The sequence below is a fragment of the Eptesicus fuscus genome, chromosome 21 (genome assembly GCF_027574615.1).
Source record: "Eptesicus fuscus isolate TK198812 chromosome 21, DD_ASM_mEF_20220401, whole genome shotgun sequence".
NCBI lineage: Eukaryota > Metazoa > Chordata > Mammalia > Chiroptera > Vespertilionidae > Eptesicus > Eptesicus fuscus.
The window spans coordinates 37,266,589-37,287,470 of record NC_072493.1 but is presented as its reverse complement, the minus strand read 5'-3'; the positions used below and the strand labels follow the sequence as shown (position 1 = coordinate 37,287,470).

Genomic DNA, 20,882 nt, shown 5'->3' with positions numbered 1-20,882 from the left:
CCCCCCCATGGTCTGCATGCATGTAGCAAGCATCACAGGCCGACCCTGTCACCCAGAGTGTCACCACAAGGTCACACAGAACCGTATCAAGGCTTCCCCCACGTGGAGTCACACACAGTCTCCCCCTGTCCTGCAGTGTTACACACCCAGGCTGCCTAGAGGTGTCCCCACAACCATGCTCTCCTTTGGGGCTACTCACAGTCACCCAGAGTCACCCCGACACAAAGACACGCAGTGACACAGTGTCACACCCGCACACCCACACTGTCCTCCCTCCCCTCCTCCCCTGGGGAGGCCCTGGGGCCCCGGGTGAGTCCCAACCCACCTCCAGGCCCTGGGAAAGGGGAGAGGGGGCGTGAGCGCCGAGAGTCCGGTGGGCGTGGCCCGCCCTGGCCCCGCCCCGCCCTGGGGCCCAGAGCGCGGAGGCGGGGCACTGGGCCCGCAATTTCGTGCGAATCAGGTGTGGCCACACCCCCCAGCCTAAGGGGCGGGAGGAGGGGCGGGGCGGGGCGGGGCGGAGGGCGGAGCTGAGCCCGCTCGGCCCGCCCCCTCTGTTCTTCTGGCCGGAGGGGTGGCCCGGTGGCCCCGCCCCTTGGCCCGAGCGGGGCGCCGGGCGCGGGGCGCGGGGGGCGGGCTGAGGCGTGGTCCCCGCAGCCGGAGCGCCCGCCCCTCCCGCTAGAGAAGGGCGCAGAGGGCGGCCCGGCAGCCAGTCGGTTCCCGCGCGTTCCGAGGCTCCGCAGGCTCCCACCCCCACGACCTCGCAGCATGTCCGTAAAGAAGATTGCCATCTTCGGCGCCACCGGCAGGACCGGGCTCACCACGCTGGCTCAGGCGGTGCAAGCAGGCATGCGCTGGGGCGGGGGGTGGGAGATGTCACGGGGTGCACAGGCAGAGCACTAGGAGGGGACGTCGGGGGGTCTGGCCGAGGTTGGGGCGGGCCATCCGTGCCGTGGTGTGTGAGGACCCCAAGGGCCCAGTGTTAGAAGTGGGGGACGCTATGAGATCCAATTTTGTGAGTTCAAGGAAGAGGAATGGGTCCTGGGAGGCTGGGGGACTCATGACAAGTTTAAATACAGGCGCTTATGACATGTGCTGTTACCGTGGTGGTGGAGGTGGAGGTGGTGGAGGTGGTGGTGGTGGTGGAGGTGGTGGTGGAGGTGGAGGTGGTGGTGGTGGTGGTGGTGGTGGTTAGCACACCCAGAGTATACAGGTTACTAAGCCTGGCAACGCTTGCCTCCCACCACCTCCCTCTCTTCACACGTGTTAGAGCCTCACAGCACTAAATGTGGGGTGGGATCTAGTATCACCCTACTTCACAGATTAGAAAACTGAGGCCAGGAGAGTGACTTGCCCAATGTCATATAGCTGGAAAGTGACAGTGCTGGGATTTGAACCCATGCTCATAACCACCAAAAGCCCACTGGTTCTTGGCTTGGACACCAAGACTGGAGGTTGGAAAGTCGGGGGGGGGGGGGGTGTGGTTCTGAGACCATCTAATGGAGAGAGGGTCACAGAAACATGGGTGAAGACCTGGGGACCCCGGAAAGTCAGTGAGGCTGAATATTCAGAGTTCACCGGGGAAAGGGCATAGTTGGGCAGCCTTCTGCTCCCACTGTCCAGACTTCACCAACACCCAGCTAGGCCTGAGACTTCCAGATATAGGGCCCCACCCTTGCGGGTCTTGGTGACTCTGAAGATACGGACTATCTGGGTGCCCCAAAAGGGTGGAGGCCACCAGGATTGCATTCTCTGCTGTCTCCTAGCTCAGCCCTCTCTTGGAGGCACTCTGCCTGAAGAATCCCCACTCGGCCCACTGCCCTCCCCCCTAGTTTGGATCTTAACTTGTGGGAGGGGAGAGACAAATTTGCTGATAAACAATTGTGGGGGAGGAAGTAAGAGGAGAAGTAAGAAGTGCTGAGTCAACAGGGAAAAATAATTAAAGGAAGGGGGGAAAGTGCTGAGTCACTCTGAGGATTTGGTTCCCACGTTACTACCTTTTCCTTAATCCTGAGTTCCACTGAAGTCTGCTCATCCACCCTGCTGGTCACCATTGGGGCTGCATCGTGGGGAATTGAGAGCTGGGGCTTGGGAGGCCTTGCCTTCTCTTGGTGGCTCTGACAAGACCCTGCACAGCTGAGAGCCTTGCTGTTGAATGAGCTAGGCTTTTATTAGCCCAGTGATTCTATGGGGCCGAGTTCTTAACAGGCCTGGACTCTGGTGCTAGCCTGCCCACACTCAAACCCCAACTCTGCCACTCAACCAACCACCTGTGTGGCCAAATGCCTTGTCTGCGTACCTAGGTATTTGTTACGTGGGGATGAAACCAGTAGCATTTGCCCTGGGGTCTTGAGATGATTAGATAATTAATATATGGAAAGTGCCTAGAACCATGTCCAGCACGTAGCTGGTGCTCAATAAGCATTCCTTGACTGAATGAACTTAGATCATGGCTGTGTGATCCTGGCCCGGTTACCTAAAATGGCCTCCGTTCCCCTATCCTCAAAAGGCATTAGAAGAATACCTACCTTGTAAGGTTGTTGCGATCTGGTGCCTTTCAAACTGTGGGTCATAGTGAGTTCTACATATATGCAGTTGGTTACAACAATATCTGAATGTATCACATGTTAAATATTGGCTTTATGGGTTTGTATATACAGGATTAGGCTGTGAAATATATTTTGTATTGAGGTTTGAGATTTAAAAAAAAGCTTAAAAGGGGCATTATCTCTGAAACTTACTCTCAACTAGTTAGGAAAACACTATATATATGTTATATATAATTATATATGTACATATAAAATATATGTATATACACACATAATTATATGTTATAAGTATATTGTATAAACATGTGCACACAGACATAGAGAAGGGTAAAGTAAAAGCAATATGAAAATCTAGGTCTTGCAGCTTTTGTATAGGTCTGAATTTATTTCAAAATAAAAAACAGAAAACTAAAGAGATTAAAAAAAAAAGGTTGGTAAATACCTTACAAATGCTCATATTCTTTGTAAAGGGTAAAATCTGGGAAGTGTAAACCCATACTGTTTGGTATGGTAGCCACTGACTTATATTTAAATTTAAATGTTGGTTGTGTTAAAAATTTCGAGAGGAAAACCCACATTTATCTGTGGAAAGAGCTTAGCACAGCACTTCTCAAATGTCACTAATCACCAATAATGTAGCATTGATGGGTACCCTCGTGCTGAGATCATGTGTCCAAGTTCTCACTGTCTGTGAGACCTTGTTCTTCCCCAAAAAATACCCACAGTTCACCAGGATCTGTCTTAACCAATCCAGTGGCAGCTAAGCAGCGCCCACATTGGCACCCGAAAGCCCTTGCTCCTCCCAGATGCAGGTGAGGGCAGCACAGGTGTTGTGTCCTTCCCTTAGGAAAGGTGGTCACGTGGGATGGGGACACGGGATTGTGGTCTTCACTTTCTTTTCTTTAAAAGAAAATGTATTTATCTTCCAGTTACACTTGACATATCCTGTATAATAAAGAGCTAATATGCTAATTAGACCGAATAGCAGAACAACCGTCCGGACGACCTTCCGGATGAAGCCGGGGTTGCGAGGGCCGGCGGAGGCCGCTGGGGCTGCGAGGGCCGAGCCCCTTGCACAAAGTTTGTGCATCGGGCCGCTAGTAATATTATATTAGTTCCAGGTACACAGAATAGTGATTAGACATTCATATACCTTACAAAGTTGACGATCTTCACTTTCTAGAGAAGACCAAAAGGGGTTTCCTGAGATTCCTCGGCCAGTAAGTGGCAGAACTAGAGTCTGTGCTTTTGTGTTTGTAGAAAGTCAGGGAGGTGGTGGCAAATACGACACAGTCTGTGGACCCATAGGACGCTTGGTTTATTCCCGGTCAGCGTAAGGAGGGCCACGAGAGAGGAGGCACGCGTGGCTGGCGGGGCCTGTGGAGCGAGGGTACAGGGTGTTCCAGGCAGAGGGCTCAGCGCTTGCAAAGGCCAGGAGGCGGCATCATGTGTTTGAGGAACTGAAAGACATGCAGTGGTTGAAGAGGACAGCTGCCCCAGCACAGGGTGGGAAGGAAGACAGGCCAGATCCTGGGGGGCCTTAAAGGTTGCCATGATGACTGTATCTCAGGGCACGGTATCACAGGAGTGATGTGAGGGGTTGAGGGGGGGGGGGGGAATCACTTCTCTGGAAGCCTCTATCTAGCTGCCACGTGGAATTGGATTGGAGAAGACGTGACAGGGGTCGGGAGAGCCTGGGAGGATTACACCAGGCCAGGAAATAACATTGTGAGATGATTTTAAAATATATATATGTTATTGATCTTCTTACAGAGAGGAAGGGAGAGGGATAGAGAGCTAGAAACATCGATGAGAGAGAAACATCGATCAGCTGCCTCCTGCACACCTCCTACTGGGGATGTGCCCACAACCAAGGTACATGCCCTTGACCGGAATCGAACCTGGGACCTTTCAGTCTGCAGGCCGACGCTCTATCCACTGAGCCAAACCAGTTAGGTCATTGTGAGATGATTAATAGGCATAGTAGGAAAAAAAAAAAGGCATAGTAACAGCCAGCACCCATATAGCACTCATTCCTATGCCAGGCACTCTCCTAAACTTTTCATTTGTTTTAGTTTTGTATTTCTTTTATATTTATCTTTATTGTTGAAAGTATTACAGATGTCTCCTTCCCCCACAATTTACCCCTTCTAGCTCGCCCCCCGCCCCCAGGCCTTGCCTGTGCCCATGCGTTATGCATATAAGTTCTTTGGTTAATCTCTTCCCATCCACCCACCTCCACCTTCCCTCTGAGACTCAACAGTCTGTTCCATGTTTCTATGTCTCTGGATCTATTTTGTTCATCAGTTTATTTTGTTCCTTTTGAATGAGATCATGTGATTTTTTAAAAACATGTTTTTATTGATTTGAGAGAGAGAGAGGAAGGGAGAGGGATAGAGAGATAGAAACATGGATGATCGGCTGCCTCCTGCACATCCCCTACTGGAGATTGAGCCCAAAACCCAGGCGTATGCCCTGACCCAGAATTGAACTGGTAACCTCTTGGTTCATGCTCAACCACTGAGCCACACCAGCTGGCATCGCTTTAGTTTTGTATTTTTATGACAGCTTTACTAAGATACAATTCACACTCCATACAATTCACCCCTTTAAAATATACAATTCAGTCCAGCTGGTATGGCTCAGTGGTTGAGCATCAGCCTATGAAGGTCATGATTTGATTCCCGGTCAGGGCACATGCCCAGGTTGCAGGCTCATTCCCCAGTGTGGGGCATGCAGGAGGCAGCCGATCAATGATTCTCTCTCATTACTGATGTTTCTATCTCTCTCTCCCTCTCCTTTCCTCTCTGAAATCAATAAAAATATATTTAAAAAATGTTTTGATTTTAGAGGGAGAGGAAGAGAAACATTGATCTGCTGCATCCTGCACATCCCCTACTGGGGATGGAGCCTGAAACCCAGGCACGTACCCTGACTGGGAGTCAGCCTGCGACCTCTCTCAATGCATGGGATGAAGCCCAACCAACTAGGTCACAACGGCCAGGACCTAGGAATTCTTTCATACACATATTCTAAGTACAAGTCCCTTACCAGAGGTACACTTTGCAAACTGTTCTCCCACGTTGTGGGTTGTCTTTTTACTTTCCGGATGGTGTCCTTAGAAGTACATAAATGTTTAATTTCGATGGCGTATCTCTTTTTTCTTTTGTTGCTTGTGCTTTTGGTGTTGTAGCTAGGTGTCTAACCCAAAGTCACAAAGATTAATGCCTATGCTTCTTCTAAGTGTTTTACAGTTTTAGCTCTTACATTTAGGTCTTGAATCATTTTACGTTAATTTTCATATATGGTATGAGGTAGGAATCCAACTTCATTCTTTTATATGTGGGTATCCAGTTGTCCTAGCACCATTTGTTGAAAAGACTGTTCTTTCCCCATTGAATGGTCTTGCCACCTTTGTCCAATATCAATTGTCTACGTTAAGCTTTTAGTTCTATTTTTTTAACCTCTAAGCAATAGTGCTTTATTGATGAAACATTAGTTTCAATGGGTACAAAATGGCTGTGTAAATATTATTTAACCCTACAACAAACCTATAATGTAGAGACTTTTATTTGTGTCACTTTACAAATGAAGGGTAAGTGAATTGCCCAATGTCTAGCTAGTGGTAAGGCTGGAATTCAAGCCGAGGGTTACTTTGAGGACTAAATATGGAAGAGAGTTAATATTGGTAAGACACTTGGCACCTGGCACATAGTGAGTGCTCTATACATATTATTTATCACGATCATCATCATTGCCCAGAGTGTAAATCTCCCACTGTTTTTGAAATGGTGATGACAGATATCAATAGAAATGCAACAAATTCATTGTTTTTCCTCTTCCTTTATTATTCTCCGAGTAAGAGATTAATCCTCTGATAGGTGATGACCAATGAGGTTTCTTTGTTAGTATCATTATGAACTCACCGATTTCTATATATTCGATGTGTTTCCATTGAGTTCATGGCCCCATCATTTAAGCACTGCCTTCCCAGGGGCAGTGCACGCTCCAGGCTCATCTTGCCCATCCCCAGCCCACCAGCCATTTCTCAAGGAGCTGTGGTTCGGTTTTCAGGAGAATGATATATAGAGGCTGACTCAGGCTGCTATAGAAAAATTGGGTGACTTAAACAACATACATGCGTTTCTCATAGTTCTGGAGGCTGGGAAGTCCAAGATCAAGGTACCAACTGATGTGGTTTCTGGTGAGAACCTTCTTCCAGGCTTGCAGATGTCTTTCTTCCATGATGGAGAGAGAGCTCTGGTTTATCTTCCTCTCCCTCTAAAGACACTAATCCCATCACAGGGCCCACACTCATGACCTCATCTAAACCTACTTACCTCTAAATACCATCACTTTGGGGGGACATATCAGTCCATAACAGAGCCTACCATTGATCATTTTATTTTTTTCTAGAGGCCCGGTGCATGAAATTTGTGCATGGGTAGGGTCCATAGGCCTGGCCGGTGATCAGGGCCAATCGGGCCTGCCTTCATTCCACGCTGCCCCCTGGTGGTCAGCACATGTCTTAGCAAGCAATCAAACTCCCGGTCTCCCAGTCCAGCTCTGGAGGGGACAATTTGCATGTTAGCCTATTGTAGTGATATAGATATCACCATTTGCAATACACCCAAACACGAACCTCCTTTGTCATTGTTAAAAAAAAAAAAGGATAATTGTGTTGGTTGTGAACTTTAAAATGGGTATGTATGTGGGGGAGGGGAGACACGAGTTATCAAAATTTCTTTTGGGTGGAAACATACCAAGGCAATGTTCAAAATCTTTAATGGCCACTAAGGCAGGGCCTGGCCCTGCAGAAATAAGGCTTGGGGGCACCAGTTCCAGCACTGGGCAACCTTTGAGCAACTCATGTCTTCCTCTGTGCCTCAGTTTCTTCCAGGACTATGGATGCCAGTGTGATACCAGACATTAACCCTTCAGTGGCCAGAGGGTGGAGAAGTCGGGGGGGGGGGGGGCGGGCCAGGGAGGCCCTTGGAGGCATCAGTGCAGGTTATTTATGAACCGGCATGAAGGAATGGCCCAATTTTAACAACTACCTCAATATCAACGGCCGGTATGCCAGCAAAAATGTTTGGCGGCCCCTGCCTCAGAACAGGGGAGCAGAGGATGTATTTATTGGAGGGTTCATGGAACCCTCCAGGAGCCCAGGAGTGCCAGCCCGAGAGCCTACTGACCTGCCTCTCTGCCCTTCTCTGCCCACAGGTTATGAGGTGACGGTGCTGGTGCGGGACTCCTCCAGGTTGCCCTCGGAGGGGCCCCAGCCAGCCCACGTGGTGGTGGGCGATGTTCGGCAGGCAGCCGACGTGGACAAGACTGTGGCCGGGCAGGACGCTGTCATCGTGCTGTTGGGCACCGGCAATGACCTCAGTACTCGGCCCCCCCTCTGCCCACGGCCCCCACCTGCACCTCGGCCCCCAGCACCTCCCCCACCCCCTGCCCCACCTCTGCCACCCCCGCCGCCGCCGCCGCCACCCACCAGTGACAGCCACTCTCTGTCCCCTCTAAGGTCCCACCACAGTGATGTCCGAGGGTGCCCAGAACATTGTGGCGGCCATGAAGGCCCATGGTGTGGACAAGGTCGTGGCCTGCACCTCGGGTGGGTGGTGGGGTCACCGGGATGGGGCTGAAGGGTGGGGGTGGGGGCCGCGGTAAATGGCAGCCCCAAAGGCCCTTGCAAGGTGGCATTGGAGCCATCTCAAGTGACTGTGCATTTATGGAGCACCAGTTGTGTGCCTGGACCTTGCTGGGAGATGCCAGGGACATAGTGGTGACCAAAACAGCCCTGGGCCCTACACTCACGGATCTCACAGATGACAGGGGAGAGGTAAACAGAGCGGTCATCAAACAGTGACAGGCCACAGTTGTCAGGGCCGCGACTGCGGGGAGGCAGCCAAGGCAGAGAAGTCAGACCCCAAAGGCCCAGGCAGAGAGGTCAAGGCCAGGATAGGGGGCAGCCTAGAGGACTTCAAGCCCAGAGGAGGCACCTAACAGCCTGAGATGAGGGTAAGGAGAGTTCTAGGGGAAGTGACAGAGCTGTGGGTACACAGACCACACCTCTGCCTTCACAGAGCTCTCCAGTTATGGGAGATGAGCATTAAAAAAAACAGTTGCCCCAAGTAATCCAAACTGAAGGCTGCAGGGTACATCACGAGCAGTCGATGCTAACAGGTAGCATTTACTGAGCACTCACTGTGTGCTAGGCACCATGTGGGTGCCTTAGAGATGAATGCCGCTTCCTCCTCACAAAACTCTTGAGTTCACTCGTGGTGCCACGTGGCAGGTGCTCGGTGAGTAGAAGCTGTCTCCCTTGTATAGCCAAGGGAGTGGAGGCCCATTGGCTTCCCCAGGTTCACACAGCCTGTGGCTGCGGAGCGGGTGTGTGAGACCGGGCTGTCTTGTCTCCGGCAGCCGCATTCCTCACCTGCTTCCTCACACCAGTGCCTCCCAGAAAGGGAAGCGCCATGAGGGAGGGCTGCGTGGTAAGGTAGCGGGACTCTGGGCAGCGGGGTCAGCCTGGCTGTGGAGGCTGTGAGGCCAGAGCGTGGCTTCAGCAGAGCTGGTGAAGGGGCGAGGGGTGAGGTCAGAGGGCTGATGGGGCCAGGTCAGGTGGGGCCTTGTGAGCCCTGATGGGGAGTTGCATTTACCCTGAGTGAGATGGAGCCATGGATGAGCTCCAACCCCTCCGGGTATTCCCAGGCCCCTTCTGGCTGCATTCAGGGAACAGGCTGAGGGCAGAGGCAGGGAGAACAGCGGACAGAAGCAGGTGGGGTGGGAGGCGGTCAGCTCGTCTGTGGCCTAGGAGAGAGAGAGATTTTGAGCCTGAAGCAACTGGAAGGCCGCGGTGAGCCCCTGCGGGGTTTTGTCCTGACACTAACCTGGCAGACGGAGGGCCTGGCCAGGCTGTCCTGCCTCCGCTGACCCTGCCCTGTGTCCTCCCAGCCTTCCTGCTATGGGACCCAACCAAGGTGCCCCCACGACTACGGGATGTGACCGATGACCACATCCGGATGCACAAGGTGCTGCAGGATTCGGGTCTGAAGTACGTGGCCGTGATGCCGCCCCACATAGGTGAGTGGGGCCAGGACCCAGCAGCAGTGTCGCCACCGGCCTGCCCCCTCCTGTCCTCTGGGGACATCTACCAGGCCTCGCCTGGCTCACCTCAAATTGCAAACCTTCCCCTCCACACTTCCTGTCCTCTTTCCTGCTTGATTTTATTCTCCTTTCTAACATTTTTTCAGTTATCTCTGTTGAACAAACCATTCTCATTTATTCTGACTCAGTGCCCAGGGCTGACTAGGCTCAGGGAGGCTCGCACCTGAGGCTGCCCAGTTGCTGTGGTTGATGCCACGAGTATGTAGCCTCCCCTACAGTCAGACCTCAGTGCTGCTGCCGCTGCATTCTGTTTATTAGAAGCGAGTTCCTAGGACAGGCCCAGATGCAACGGACGGGGGCTCATACTTCACTCCGCGTCATCGTTTCTTACTTATTGCGTGTCTCCCTCACTAGGGTGCCCACTGTTTGGAGGAACGGATCTTGTCTTGGTTAGATCACAGCTGTGTTCCTAGCGCCTAGATCAGGACCTGGCATATAGGAGGTGCTCAGCAAATATTTGTTGGGTGAATTAATACAGGGGAACCTCCTCTCATGATGGTGTTGTGGAGGGAACCAGTGAACTTCACCTGTGCCCTCTTCCCCCCCTAGCGGGTCTGGAATCCACACCGAGAGACGGAGTCAGACACAGGGAGAGAGCCATTCATTCTGGCCGCCATGACGAGCACTGGCAATAGAGCCTCTGCTCTCCTGAGGCTTACATTTCTAGCGGGGGAGATCAAGATAGGACAAAACCCCGCAGTCTGAGCCTAAAGCTGCCTTCCAGTTGCTTTAGGCTCAGACTGTCTCTCACAGGCCACATAGGAGCCGGATATTGCTGGCGGGCAGTGCTACAGTGAGTGAAGAAACAAACACGGTGAAGGGAGCAGTAATGGTTGCCGTTTAGGAAACGTAGGCTCTTAAAGGAGGTGGCTTCCTGCGCTGAGGGAGAGAGGACTGGGATAAGGAACAGCAAGGAAAAGACCCAAAGGCCTGACCTGGAGGAATAGTTCTGCTTCACCCTCTGCTTTCTGGGGCCCCTGACAGGAGTGAGGGATGACATACCCCAGAGGGTCCATTAAGGTTCAGTGTTTAGATTCAATGAAGGGATTGTATCAGGACCCGGTAGATACCAAGGTCCTGAGCTTTGACTCAGTGGAGAAGCTGCCTAGTGGAGAAGCTGGGTGAAAACTCCAGCCCTTGGCCTCTGAGTCTCAGATTCCTCGTCTCACCTGTAGATGCCCTGTAACTGCCCATTACTTCTTGACCTGCTAGGTTTGAAGTAAGTACCCGGAGAGGTCATGCCTAAAAGTTATTTTAACACAGAGTACTTTTCAAAGTTTTTTGTATGTGTGCATGTAAAACTATAAAACCTCCAGAGAAGTTGAAGGAATGAAATGTTTCTGAACACTCAAACTCTTTATTTAGGTTCAGCTTTTAACATTTTTGCCTTGTTTGCATTTTGCCCTATTTTTCTATATCTAACTGGCTATCTATCAATTATCTACACATGTACCTAATGTTATACACATGTACACACACGCACACACATATCACAGTATTTTTGACTGAACCATTTAAGAGTAAGTTGCAGACATTGTCACACTTCACTCCGAGAACCTCAATCGACATCTCCCAAGAAGAACAACATTTGTGTAGAAGCCAAAGGACCGTTATTGAACCAAGAAAATTAACCTGAACTCTATCATACCATTTAGTATCTATGTCATATTCAAATTTCCCCGATTGTCAAAAAATATCTTCTAATCTCCCCCTTCCCCCAAAATCAGGGTCCAATTGAGGCTCACTCATTGTAATTAGTTGCTATGTTATGTTAAATGTGAAACAGTCCTTCATATCTTTTTTTTTTTTTTTTTTTTTTTTTTATGTTTCTTGTAACATGAACCAGGCCTGGTGTCTTTTTAAATGCCTTCCGTTCTGGCTTTCTGGTTATGTTCTCACAGATGCAAATTAAACATTTTTGGTAGGAGTGCCATGAGGGTGTGTGTTTCTTAGTGCACACGGTTCCAGGTTGTCCCTGCACTGGTACGCTGCCTTTGATCCCTAAATTAAGTTGGTCACTGGCAAGTGTTTTGTTTTTTTTTAATTATTATAATGGAGCCACTAGATGCCCTGTAACTGCCCATCATGCCTGTCTGCTGTCTCCACTGTCTAAGAAAGACCTGGTTGTACCCCTGGCATCAGGACACTGACTCCATAGTCACAAAGTCAGAAAAATACGTTCTTCCACTGCCTACGAAATCCAGTCCCATGCCTGGGACATGCCACTCCGTCCTTCCAGAGGGGTCCGGAGATAGGAAAGCATCCAGATGGAGAGACCCACGGCAAACCTAGCCTTTGCCCCTTGAAAGTGGCTTTCTCTCTCCAAGATTCAATGTCCCCATTTATAAAACAGAATTAACGAGTAGTTCCTCACCCGTTCTCTGCTTTATTTCTCCCCGTCTAACATACTGTGTATTGTACTTTCTTCTGAGTTGTCTTTACCTAGCAAGTGGCTACATGCTGAGAGCAGGAATTTCTGTTTTGTCCCTTGCTGGGTGCCCAGCACCTGACACATAGTAGGTCTCCAGGATTAATGACATAAAGGGTATAGATTAGTGTTCTGCACGTGGGAAGGGTTTCACATAACATGGCTCTTAATGCCATTATGGCCGGGCACACTGTAGGCCCCCTGGGGCCATTGTAGTGATCACGTTGGGGAGCCAAGAAAGAACATCTTGACTCGCCCCTCTGTCTTCATTCTGCAGGAGACCAGCCACTGACTGGGGCCTACACAGTGACCCTGGATGGACGAGGGCCCTCAAGAGTCATCTCCAAACATGACCTAGGCCACTTCATGCTGCGCTGCCTCACCACCGATATGTATGATGGGCACAGAACCTACCCCTCCCACCAGTATGACTAGGGCTCTGTCCCTGCCCAGGAGGACAGCATCCTGGAGAAGGTGGAGCAAAGGAAGGGAGCAATAAAGCGTGAGCCAAGAGCTTCAGATTATGCTAGAAGTTCCAACTCTGGCTTTGGGTATCTCCGTGTCTCCGTCTGCCTTGTGTGTAAGATCCTCGGGGTATTCCTTCATTTCCTCAGTTTGCAGTTTATTGTTCTGCACCCAGGCCCTGTGTTGGGGACCTAGTGGTGACTGTGAGGGCCCAGTGGTGACCAAGATAGCTGTGAGCTTTGCCTTCACCTATCTCACCGTCTGAAGCGACAACCCCCGGTGGCCAGGCGAAGCACAGGGGGCTGTGGGAACCCAGAGGGGATACTTGATCTAACTTGGGGAGCAAATAAGGCTCTGTTGAAGAGGGGAGGTCCTACCTGAAACCTGGTTTGGTAAGAAGGAGCCAGGAGACGGTCCTAAGGCGTGATGGCGTCTGGGCAGAAGGAACCGCATGAGCAAAGGCCAGGAGGCTGGAGGGCAGATGAAGAACTACAGTTAATCATACTTTTCTCAGCGGTGAGGAGTGGTCAGCCCAACAGGCTGTTCCCTGGATGCTAAATTGTGCAGAGTCATTGTAAAAAGTTTAAGCTCTATCCTGAGGTTTTATGCAAGGACTGGAACAGGGGAGAAGGCGGGGGGGGGGGGGGGGCGCGGGGGCGGGGGAACAGTCAGGTTTGGGTTTTATAAAGCTTCCCTTGGCTACTGTATGAAGGTGGGTGGGAAGGGGACCAGAGTGGAAGCTGGGAGCCCAGGGGGACCAGGCAGAAACCTTGAGGGGAAGAGAGTGGGCAGAGCCTAAGTGGACGGCCCGTGAGGGAGGGAAAGGTGGCAACCTCGAGGAAACTGGGCTGTACCCTGGGGACCAGGTTACAATGGGGCCTCCCTGAGAGGAGGATCCTGGAGGAGGGACAGGTTGGGGAGGGGAGGGGGAAGAATTGTCCCTGCTTCATCATGTCCCCATGGAACCTACTGTCCCTGCCTTTGTTCCCCAGAGACACCTTTCCCAGGCCTGAGTGAGAGCGGCTCCGCTCTTCCCACCTCCACCCTCTTCCCAGCTCCCACACAACACCCCACCCCCACGTCCACCACTCACAAAACCCATTCGCCTTACACTGGTTCTGCAAACAGCAGGATGACTTGGTTGTCAAATTCCAACCAGAGAGAACTGGTCTGGGGTAGCCTGGGGAAAACTGCCTCCCCCCTCCTCTTGGTGAAAACTTGTGGGGGGGGGGGCGTTGGGGGGGATACTACTCGTTCAAACTTTCTGGGCACTGGCACTGTTGCATTCCTGCCCTCTCTTTCATTCTGCCACATTGTCTGGGCATTTAGCACATTTTCCCTGGATGCCTGCTTGTGTCCAGCGCTCTGCTAGGTGTTGCTGTGACCATACAGTTGGTGACCGGGATAACCTTGGTCCCTATCCTCAGGGAGTCCACAGTCCAGATGGTGACGGCCCAGGGAAAGGGTGAGGGAGGCATGGGCAGAGGGGTCAGGGTTTCAGTGGGGAAAACAGGATACCATGAGAACCAACCCACCCCGGAGCGTCAGGGAGGGCTCCCGAGAAGAGGAACCCTTTGACATGGTTTCTGATGAGAGGCAGCCTGGGGGTGGAAGGTCTATTTTCAGAATGGGGAAACAAGTTGAAAGGTCCAGAAACGTTTTTCTTTTCAATTCTTTTTTTTTTTTAATTTATTGTTGAAAGTATTACAAATGTTCTTAAATTCTTTTTTATTGATTTATCCAGAAATCTTTTTTTTTAAAGTTAATTTGTATTGAGGTAACAGCGGTTATTCCGTTTTGTAAATTTCAGGTGTACAACATTACAGTTCAATAGCTGTATACTGTGTGGTGTGCTCATTGGACCCCCTTTAAGTCTCACTTTTGAGTACTTGCTATGCAGCTGGCATTGTTGTAGGCACTGGGGATAAAGCAGAGAAAACACACAAAATATCTGTGTTCATGGTGGTGGAGGGCACCGGAAGCCAATTCAAAAAAAAAACGAATTGGTGTGGCAGGATGGTAGGGAGCAAGGAATGTGCCTCGGTCCAGACCGTGAAGGGCTTTGTGGCAAAAGTTAAGGAGTTTGGACTTTGCACCCAGGGGAGCGGGGAGCGGTGAACCCGTCTCCAGCAGCGCAGGTGCCATCCGGGGGGAGGCAGGATGGGGCGCCAGGCGGGTGCGGGACGGACGGGCCGCCGGGAGACCGGCCGAAGGAGTCCCGAAGATGAACGGGGCGGAGCGGTCAAGTGTAGAGAGGGGCCGGAGGACAGGGGAAGCGAAAGGAGGGGCTGCGATCGCCCAGGCAACGTGCGCCGCGCGAAACTATTGGCTGGCCTTGGGCGGCGTCATCCTCCCCGCAGCGCCCGACCTCGGAACGCAGGTTCGCGGCCGCGGCTGGTGGCTGCGCCCCGCCCTCCCGGGAAGCGGAGCGAGGCGGCGCGGCAGCCGGTCTCGCTCTGCGCGGGCTCAGGCCTTGGCATAAAGGGTTCCAGCGAGGTGTGCTGACCGAGCGCGAGCCAGGACAGCCGCCGATTGGAAGGAAACAGTTTCGATGTCCCCGCCACCCTCCACCCCACAGACGCGGCCCCGCCCCCTGGGGAGTCGGAATTCTTTAAAAGGTCTCGGACGCCGGGGAAGGGAGGGCGGGCCGTCCGTCTCCGGGTGACAGGGTTAGCTCCGCCCAGCCAGTCCGCGCCCCGCGGCGGGCAGGACTCCAGCCAATCGCGGCTCGCGGCTCGGCTCGGGGGCGGAGCTGGGTGAGCCCGAGGCCAGAGCGAGAGGCCCCGGGAGGCGAGCGAGGCCCCTACCCACCACTGGAGGGTCGCAAAGCTGCGGATGTGCCAGGAGTGAACCTGGCAGCCGAGGTGAGGGGCGGCTGCCCGGCTTGAGAACTGCCTTGGGTTGGGGGGAGGTGGAGGCGCACCCCGAGAGTTGTGGAGGCGGGCTCTGGGTGGGAGTGGGGAGCGCAGACTCAGAGGGACGGATAGGGTTTGGGGATCGGAGACTGCATTCGAAATCCTGGGCTGGAGGCGAAGTTGCTGGGGCAGGACCTTCAAGTGGAGGGAGTTTGAGGCTGGGACCTGCGGTATTTGGAGAAGCGAGAGAACCGGGGAAGGAACTTTTGGGGCAGGGAATCGGGAGATTGGGGCAATTCCGGGTCTCCCTGACGGGTTGAAGTCGAGGCTCTGGTGTTCTGGAAAAGGTGGGAGGGGTTGGGGCGGGGATCCCGGGCATTTGGGGAAGCCAGAGAACCTGGGGCAAGCAATCTTGGTTTCCCAGACGCAGTGGGGGAGAGAGGGTGCTGGGGAGGGGTCTATGTTCAGGTCTTGGAGCCCCGGGGGGAGTGGGGGTTGGAGGTGAAGTCGAGAGTTTGTTTGAAAGACAGGAGAATAGGCGAAAGGTCTCAAAAATGGAAGAGACCTAGTGTCCCAAACGGAGTGGATGGGAGAGCATTTGGAGTCTTTGAACGATGTGTTGGCGTCCGGGTCCCTGGACGCGAGCGCAGTTTGGGGGAAGACTCCAGGGCCTTCTGGGGTCCGAAAGATCGGGAGAAAGCCATGTTAGAGCTGCAGCCTGGGTGGGGGGAGGGGTGTTCCGGGCGCGGAGCTCTGACCCGCAGCCCTGGAAGCAGCGGAGGGCGGGGCCCTGCCGGCGCCAGGCAGCTGAACGTCCGGGTTCCCTTCCCCCACCCGCCCCGGGCGCCTGTGCGCATGCCCTGGGGAGGGTGGGGGAGGTTCTTCCTGTGGCGTGCGGAGCTCCCTGGGGATTGCAGTGCACGCTCCCGGCTACGTGCGTACCTGGCGGCTGTGGGCCCACATTTCCCAGAAGCCCTCGGACCAAGTTGGGGCGTGGCTGGCCGCTGAAGGGAGCTCCGTGAAGGGGGCGGGGTCTGCGGGGGACCGAGGTCTGATTGGATAGGTCGGGAGGGGTGGGGCTTGGCGTGAATCGAGTTCTAGCAAGTTTTTCTGTGGGGCCTCCCGTCGGGGGAAGCCTCAGGCGAGGGCGGAGGGAATGAGGAAGGCCCCTTCCCTCCCGTTGGGAGCGCGCTCCTTCAGTTAGGAAAACACCGTGGGTCGAAATAGACTCTGAAAGGAGAGTCTTGAAAAGTAGGTGAGGTGCCCAAACAGGGCTCCCGGTGGCTTGAATATGGCAGGCACTCCATAAGTAAAACTATTGAATTAATAAATGGCAGCTAACTCTTGTTCAGTAAGCATTTCCTGTGTGGTGAGCCCTGTGCATAGCACACGTGGGGTCTCCTTGATGATGTGAGAATTTTTACAGTCCCCGTTTCATAGGTGAGGAAACTGATGCCCAGAGAGGTAATGTCACTCACTTCCCAGAATCACGCAGGTGAGCAGCGTGAAAGGCGGGATTCAAACCGAGGGCTCCCTGCTTCCAGCCTCGGTCTCTGTGTTCCACACCTGTCTCGTGTGTGTCACATTTGAAGAAATGAGTGTTGTGGAAGGCCCGACCGGGTAGCTCAGTGGGTTAGAACGTCACCCCCATACACCAAGGTTGAATGGAAGGTTTGAACGCTTAAATAAGTGGAACAACGAACAAGTGTTTCTCTCCCACTTTCCCCCTTCCTCCCTTTCTAAAATCAATCAGTAATTTTTTTTTTTTAATGAGTACTGTGGAAAGAATAGCTTTAAGGCTCAAAAGGATTTGAGTTAGGATACTCATCTTGCAAATGAGGAAACTGCGTTTCAAGAAGGAAAACTCACTATTCTGGGCGACCCAGGCAAGTAAGTGGGATTCAAACCCAGCTATGTCCCGGTCTTATTTGTCTTAGTCACCTACAAAGTGGGATTCATACTACCTCCATTTTGTAGATGCAAAAACTGAAGTTCAGATCATTAAAAATCAACAACAACCATGCAGGGGATTCAGGATTTGAACCAGCCCCACTGTGTCTGACTTGCCCCCTTCTCTTCTTTCCACAGGGCACCATCATGGTAGGAGGCTTGAAGAGGAAACACTCCGACTTGGAGGAAGAAGAGGAGGATGAGAAGTGGGACTGGAGTCCAGCAGGCCTTCGAAGCTACCAGCAAGCCCTGCTCCGCATTTCCCTAGACAAAGTTCAGCGAAGCCTCGGGCCCCGAGCCCCTAGCCTCCGAAGGCATGTCCTCATCCATAACACCCTCCAGCAGCTTCAGGCTGCGCTGTGTCTGGCTCCGGCGCCTGCCTTGCCCCCCGAGCCCCTTTTCCTGGGTGAGGAGGACTTCTCCTTGTCAACCACCATTGGCTCTATTCTCAGGGAGCTGGAGACTTCCATGGACGAGACCGAGACCCCTCAGAATCCAGTGGCTCCCCCAGGTCCCCAGAACGAAGAGCTGCCCCAGCCCGATCCAGTCTTCTTAGAAGCTCTGAGCTCTCGATACCTGGGGGACTCGGGTCTGGATGACTTTTTCCTGGACATTGACACATCCACCGTGGAGAAGGAGCCTGCACTGGCCCCCCCGGAGCCTCCTCACAACTTCTTCTGTGCCCCGGGGTCCTGGGAGTGGAATGAACTAGATCACATCATGGAAATCATCCTGGGATCCTAAAACTTGGATGATTGAAGGGTGCTCCCTCCACATCTCAGCCTCAGTGGGCTGGATCCCTGGGTGCAAGTGTGTGTGTGTGTGTGTGTGTGTGTGTGTGTGTGTGTGTGTTGGTAGAGGCTGTAAGTGGTTGGCCTCCTTTCCTCCCATATCAGGGTTCCATAAACTGTATTGCGTGTGTGTGTGTGTGTGTGTGTGTGGTTACCAAAGCCTTCTGTGAAGGTGGGTCATCCTGAATTAATTTATCTGTTCCAAATGCCTTAATGAGACTCTGTTTCTGGGAGTCTGGTTTCCCACTGCCACATTTCTTCTGCCTTCTCCTCCAGTTCTTAACTCCTTTTGTGACCACTGGGGCCTCAGGGAAGAGAAGCTGGGCCTGTCAAAGAATGACAGAGACTCTGCCTCTTGGACCTGGAAGGAGTAGGAGGGGCTGGCCTCCTCCCCCAAGGCTGAACCCCCACCTCCTTGGCAGGACCCCAGTCCCAGCAGCCTCCTGATGTATAACCAGGCCGGACCACGTGCAATAGGTGGAAACCAAACTGCTCCGTGCCGCGTTATTTAAAAGAAAGGCGGGTTTTGTGGTGGTTTGGGGGTGGGGTGGGGGGTAGGTTTTTATTGTAATTATTATTATTATTTTTAATAAAAGTATTTTGGAAGGGATGGTATTGCCTAAAGTTTGTAAACAGTGGGTCAGTGGGAGGTACCTGGTAAGTTCCTAGACACCTGTACCCTTCCCTGTCAGTGTTGGGGCAGGTATACCATTAAATGTAACATTTATTGAGTGCTTGTTAGAGCACTGTTCTACACACTTTATTTGAATTAAGTCATTAAATCTTCACAGTTATATAGAAGTAGATACTATAATCATGTTGACTATAGGAGGTTCAGAGAGGCTAAGTCACTTGTTCAGGGTCACACAGCTAGTAAGAGCAGGGAAGCTAGGATTCAAAACTCCGTACACCTCCAGAGCCTGGTTCTTCACTGTCTTCTTGGTAGATTTATACTCCCCGGCCACATGGGTAGACAGGAGAGAGAAACTGAGTCACATGAATTATGTGTCAAAAGATAAGGCTTGCCCTGGCCACCTTGCTCAGTGGTTAGAGCATCAGCCTGCACACTGGAGGGTCATGGGTTTTGATTCCCAATCGAGGGCATGTACCTGGGTTGCAGTTTCGATCCTTGCCCCCCATGTCACATATGTTTTTCCCTTCTCCCCCTCCCCCCCCCCCCCCCCGCTTTCTACTCTAAATAATGGAAAAAATATCCTCACTCTTGGGTGAGGATTTAAAAAAAAAGCCCGGCTGGTGTGGCTCAGTAGTTGAGCATCAACCTATGAACCAGCAGATCACAGTTCAATTCCTGGTCAGGGCACATACCTGGGTTGCAGGCTCGATCCCCAGTGTGGGCATGCAGGAGGCAGCCGATCAATGGTTCTCTCTCATCACTGATGTTTCTCTCCCTCTCCCTTCCTCTATGAAATCAATAAAAAGAACATATATGTAAAAAAAAAGAACATATGTAAAAAAGATAGGGCTTTCTGGCACTTCAAAGTCAACCCTTTCATTGTATGAAATGTGCTGCTGAGGCCGGGAGGAGAAAAAATAGCATTGGCAAGGAAGCACAGCCCAGGCTAAAGTTCTAAGGATTTGTTGGGAGGTACCAGCCCAGGCCGGTGAGAATGAGGGGGGGAAAAGACCAGGGAAGATACAATGTGATGACATTGCTACTGCACTGGCTGTGCCTCCACCAAGGCTTGACGGGCAGCAAGTGAGTTTACACAGCTTTAGGGACTTTTCTGGAAGGGTTGCAAGGAGGAACCGCACTGGCCTAGTCCACAGGCAAGGAAAAGGGGAATTTTGCCAGATGCTCACCCTGAGAGGGGCACTGCATCGAAGTCTGAAAGCAGTGGGGTCACTAACAGGTGGGTGCCAGTCAAGAAAGCGGGTGGCCACGAGGACCTCACGAAGGCCCATCATGTCCACATCTTGATATGGGTCTTACTGGGAACTTGCAGTGACTTCTCACACAGAAGAAAACCCCAACTTCACTAAAGCCTGTGAGACCTGACAATCTTGCTCCTCCCTGGCCCACTTTCCCCTTCCGCCCTCCCTCACCTCCAGCCATTTTGGTCTCTTTTCATCCCAAACTCATTTTGACCCTGGGGCCTCTGCATGGCTGTTAACTCCCCAGAGGATGCGTCTCAGGGAGGCCTTCCCTGAGCTGATGTCCAGATGCACCAACACCCCATCCGATTCTGTCTGACTTTCTCAGCAGCACCCTCCCCATCTCCAGTTATTTGTTCCCTGTTTATGGTTAGCCTCCTGGCCCACTGGAAGCTCAGAGAAAGGGGTTTTGTCGGTCTTAGTCCAGCTGTATCCCTGGTGCACAGAACGATGCTTGGCATAGGTGGGCGCTCAGTAAATTATTTTTGCTATTGTTGAAAAAAATAAACTGACTTAGCTATGGCCACTGCTCCCTCCCACTTCTCAGCACTCATCTCCTCAACACTCTCTCCCTCACGCCTATGCTCCAGCCACATCCTTCTCTACCATCCTTTTTTATTTTTAAATATATTTTATTGATTTTTCACAGAGAGGAAGGGAGAGGGACAGAGAGCCAGAAACATCGATGAGAGAGAAACATCGACCAGCTGCCTCCTGCACACCCTCTACCGGGGATGTGCCCGCAACCAAGGTACATGCCCCTGACCGGAATCGAACCTGG

The 20,882-nt window shown here is 52.2% G+C and overlaps 2 protein-coding genes across 5 annotated transcripts; both read left to right on the top strand.

Moving 5' to 3' along the window:
- The first annotated feature begins 602 nt into the window (after positions 1–602).
- On the top strand, positions 603–12,701 carry BLVRB (biliverdin reductase B). Of its 2 annotated transcripts, none has more exons than XM_054710618.1 (5): positions 603–844; positions 7,770–7,934; positions 8,074–8,133; positions 9,507–9,635; positions 12,425–12,701. In XM_054710618.1, exons 1-5 carry the CDS (start codon positions 766–768, stop codon positions 12,580–12,582), a joined length of 591 nt encoding a protein of 196 aa, XP_054566593.1. In that variant the 5' UTR covers positions 603–765; the 3' UTR covers positions 12,583–12,701. The 2 variants fall into 2 exon arrangements, with proteins under 2 accessions (XP_054566593.1, XP_054566592.1); XM_054710617.1 differs by having other exon boundaries at positions 8,074–8,163.
- Positions 12,702–15,311: 2,610 nt separating this feature from the next.
- SERTAD3 (SERTA domain containing 3) lies at positions 15,312–18,745 on the top strand. 3 transcript variants are annotated; one of them, XM_054710486.1, is made up of 3 exons: positions 15,312–15,476; positions 16,908–17,099; positions 17,556–18,745. In XM_054710486.1, exon 3 carries the CDS (start codon positions 17,565–17,567, stop codon positions 18,159–18,161), a length of 597 nt encoding a protein of 198 aa, XP_054566461.1. In that variant the 5' UTR covers positions 15,312–15,476; positions 16,908–17,099; positions 17,556–17,564; the 3' UTR covers positions 18,162–18,745. The 3 variants fall into 3 exon arrangements, with proteins under 3 accessions (XP_054566461.1, XP_008137807.1, XP_054566462.1); XM_008139585.3 differs by lacking the exon at positions 16,908–17,099 and having other exon boundaries at positions 15,315–15,476; XM_054710487.1 differs by lacking the exons at positions 15,312–15,476; positions 16,908–17,099 and adding an exon at positions 17,113–17,357.
- Positions 18,746–20,882: the final 2,137 nt, after the last annotated feature.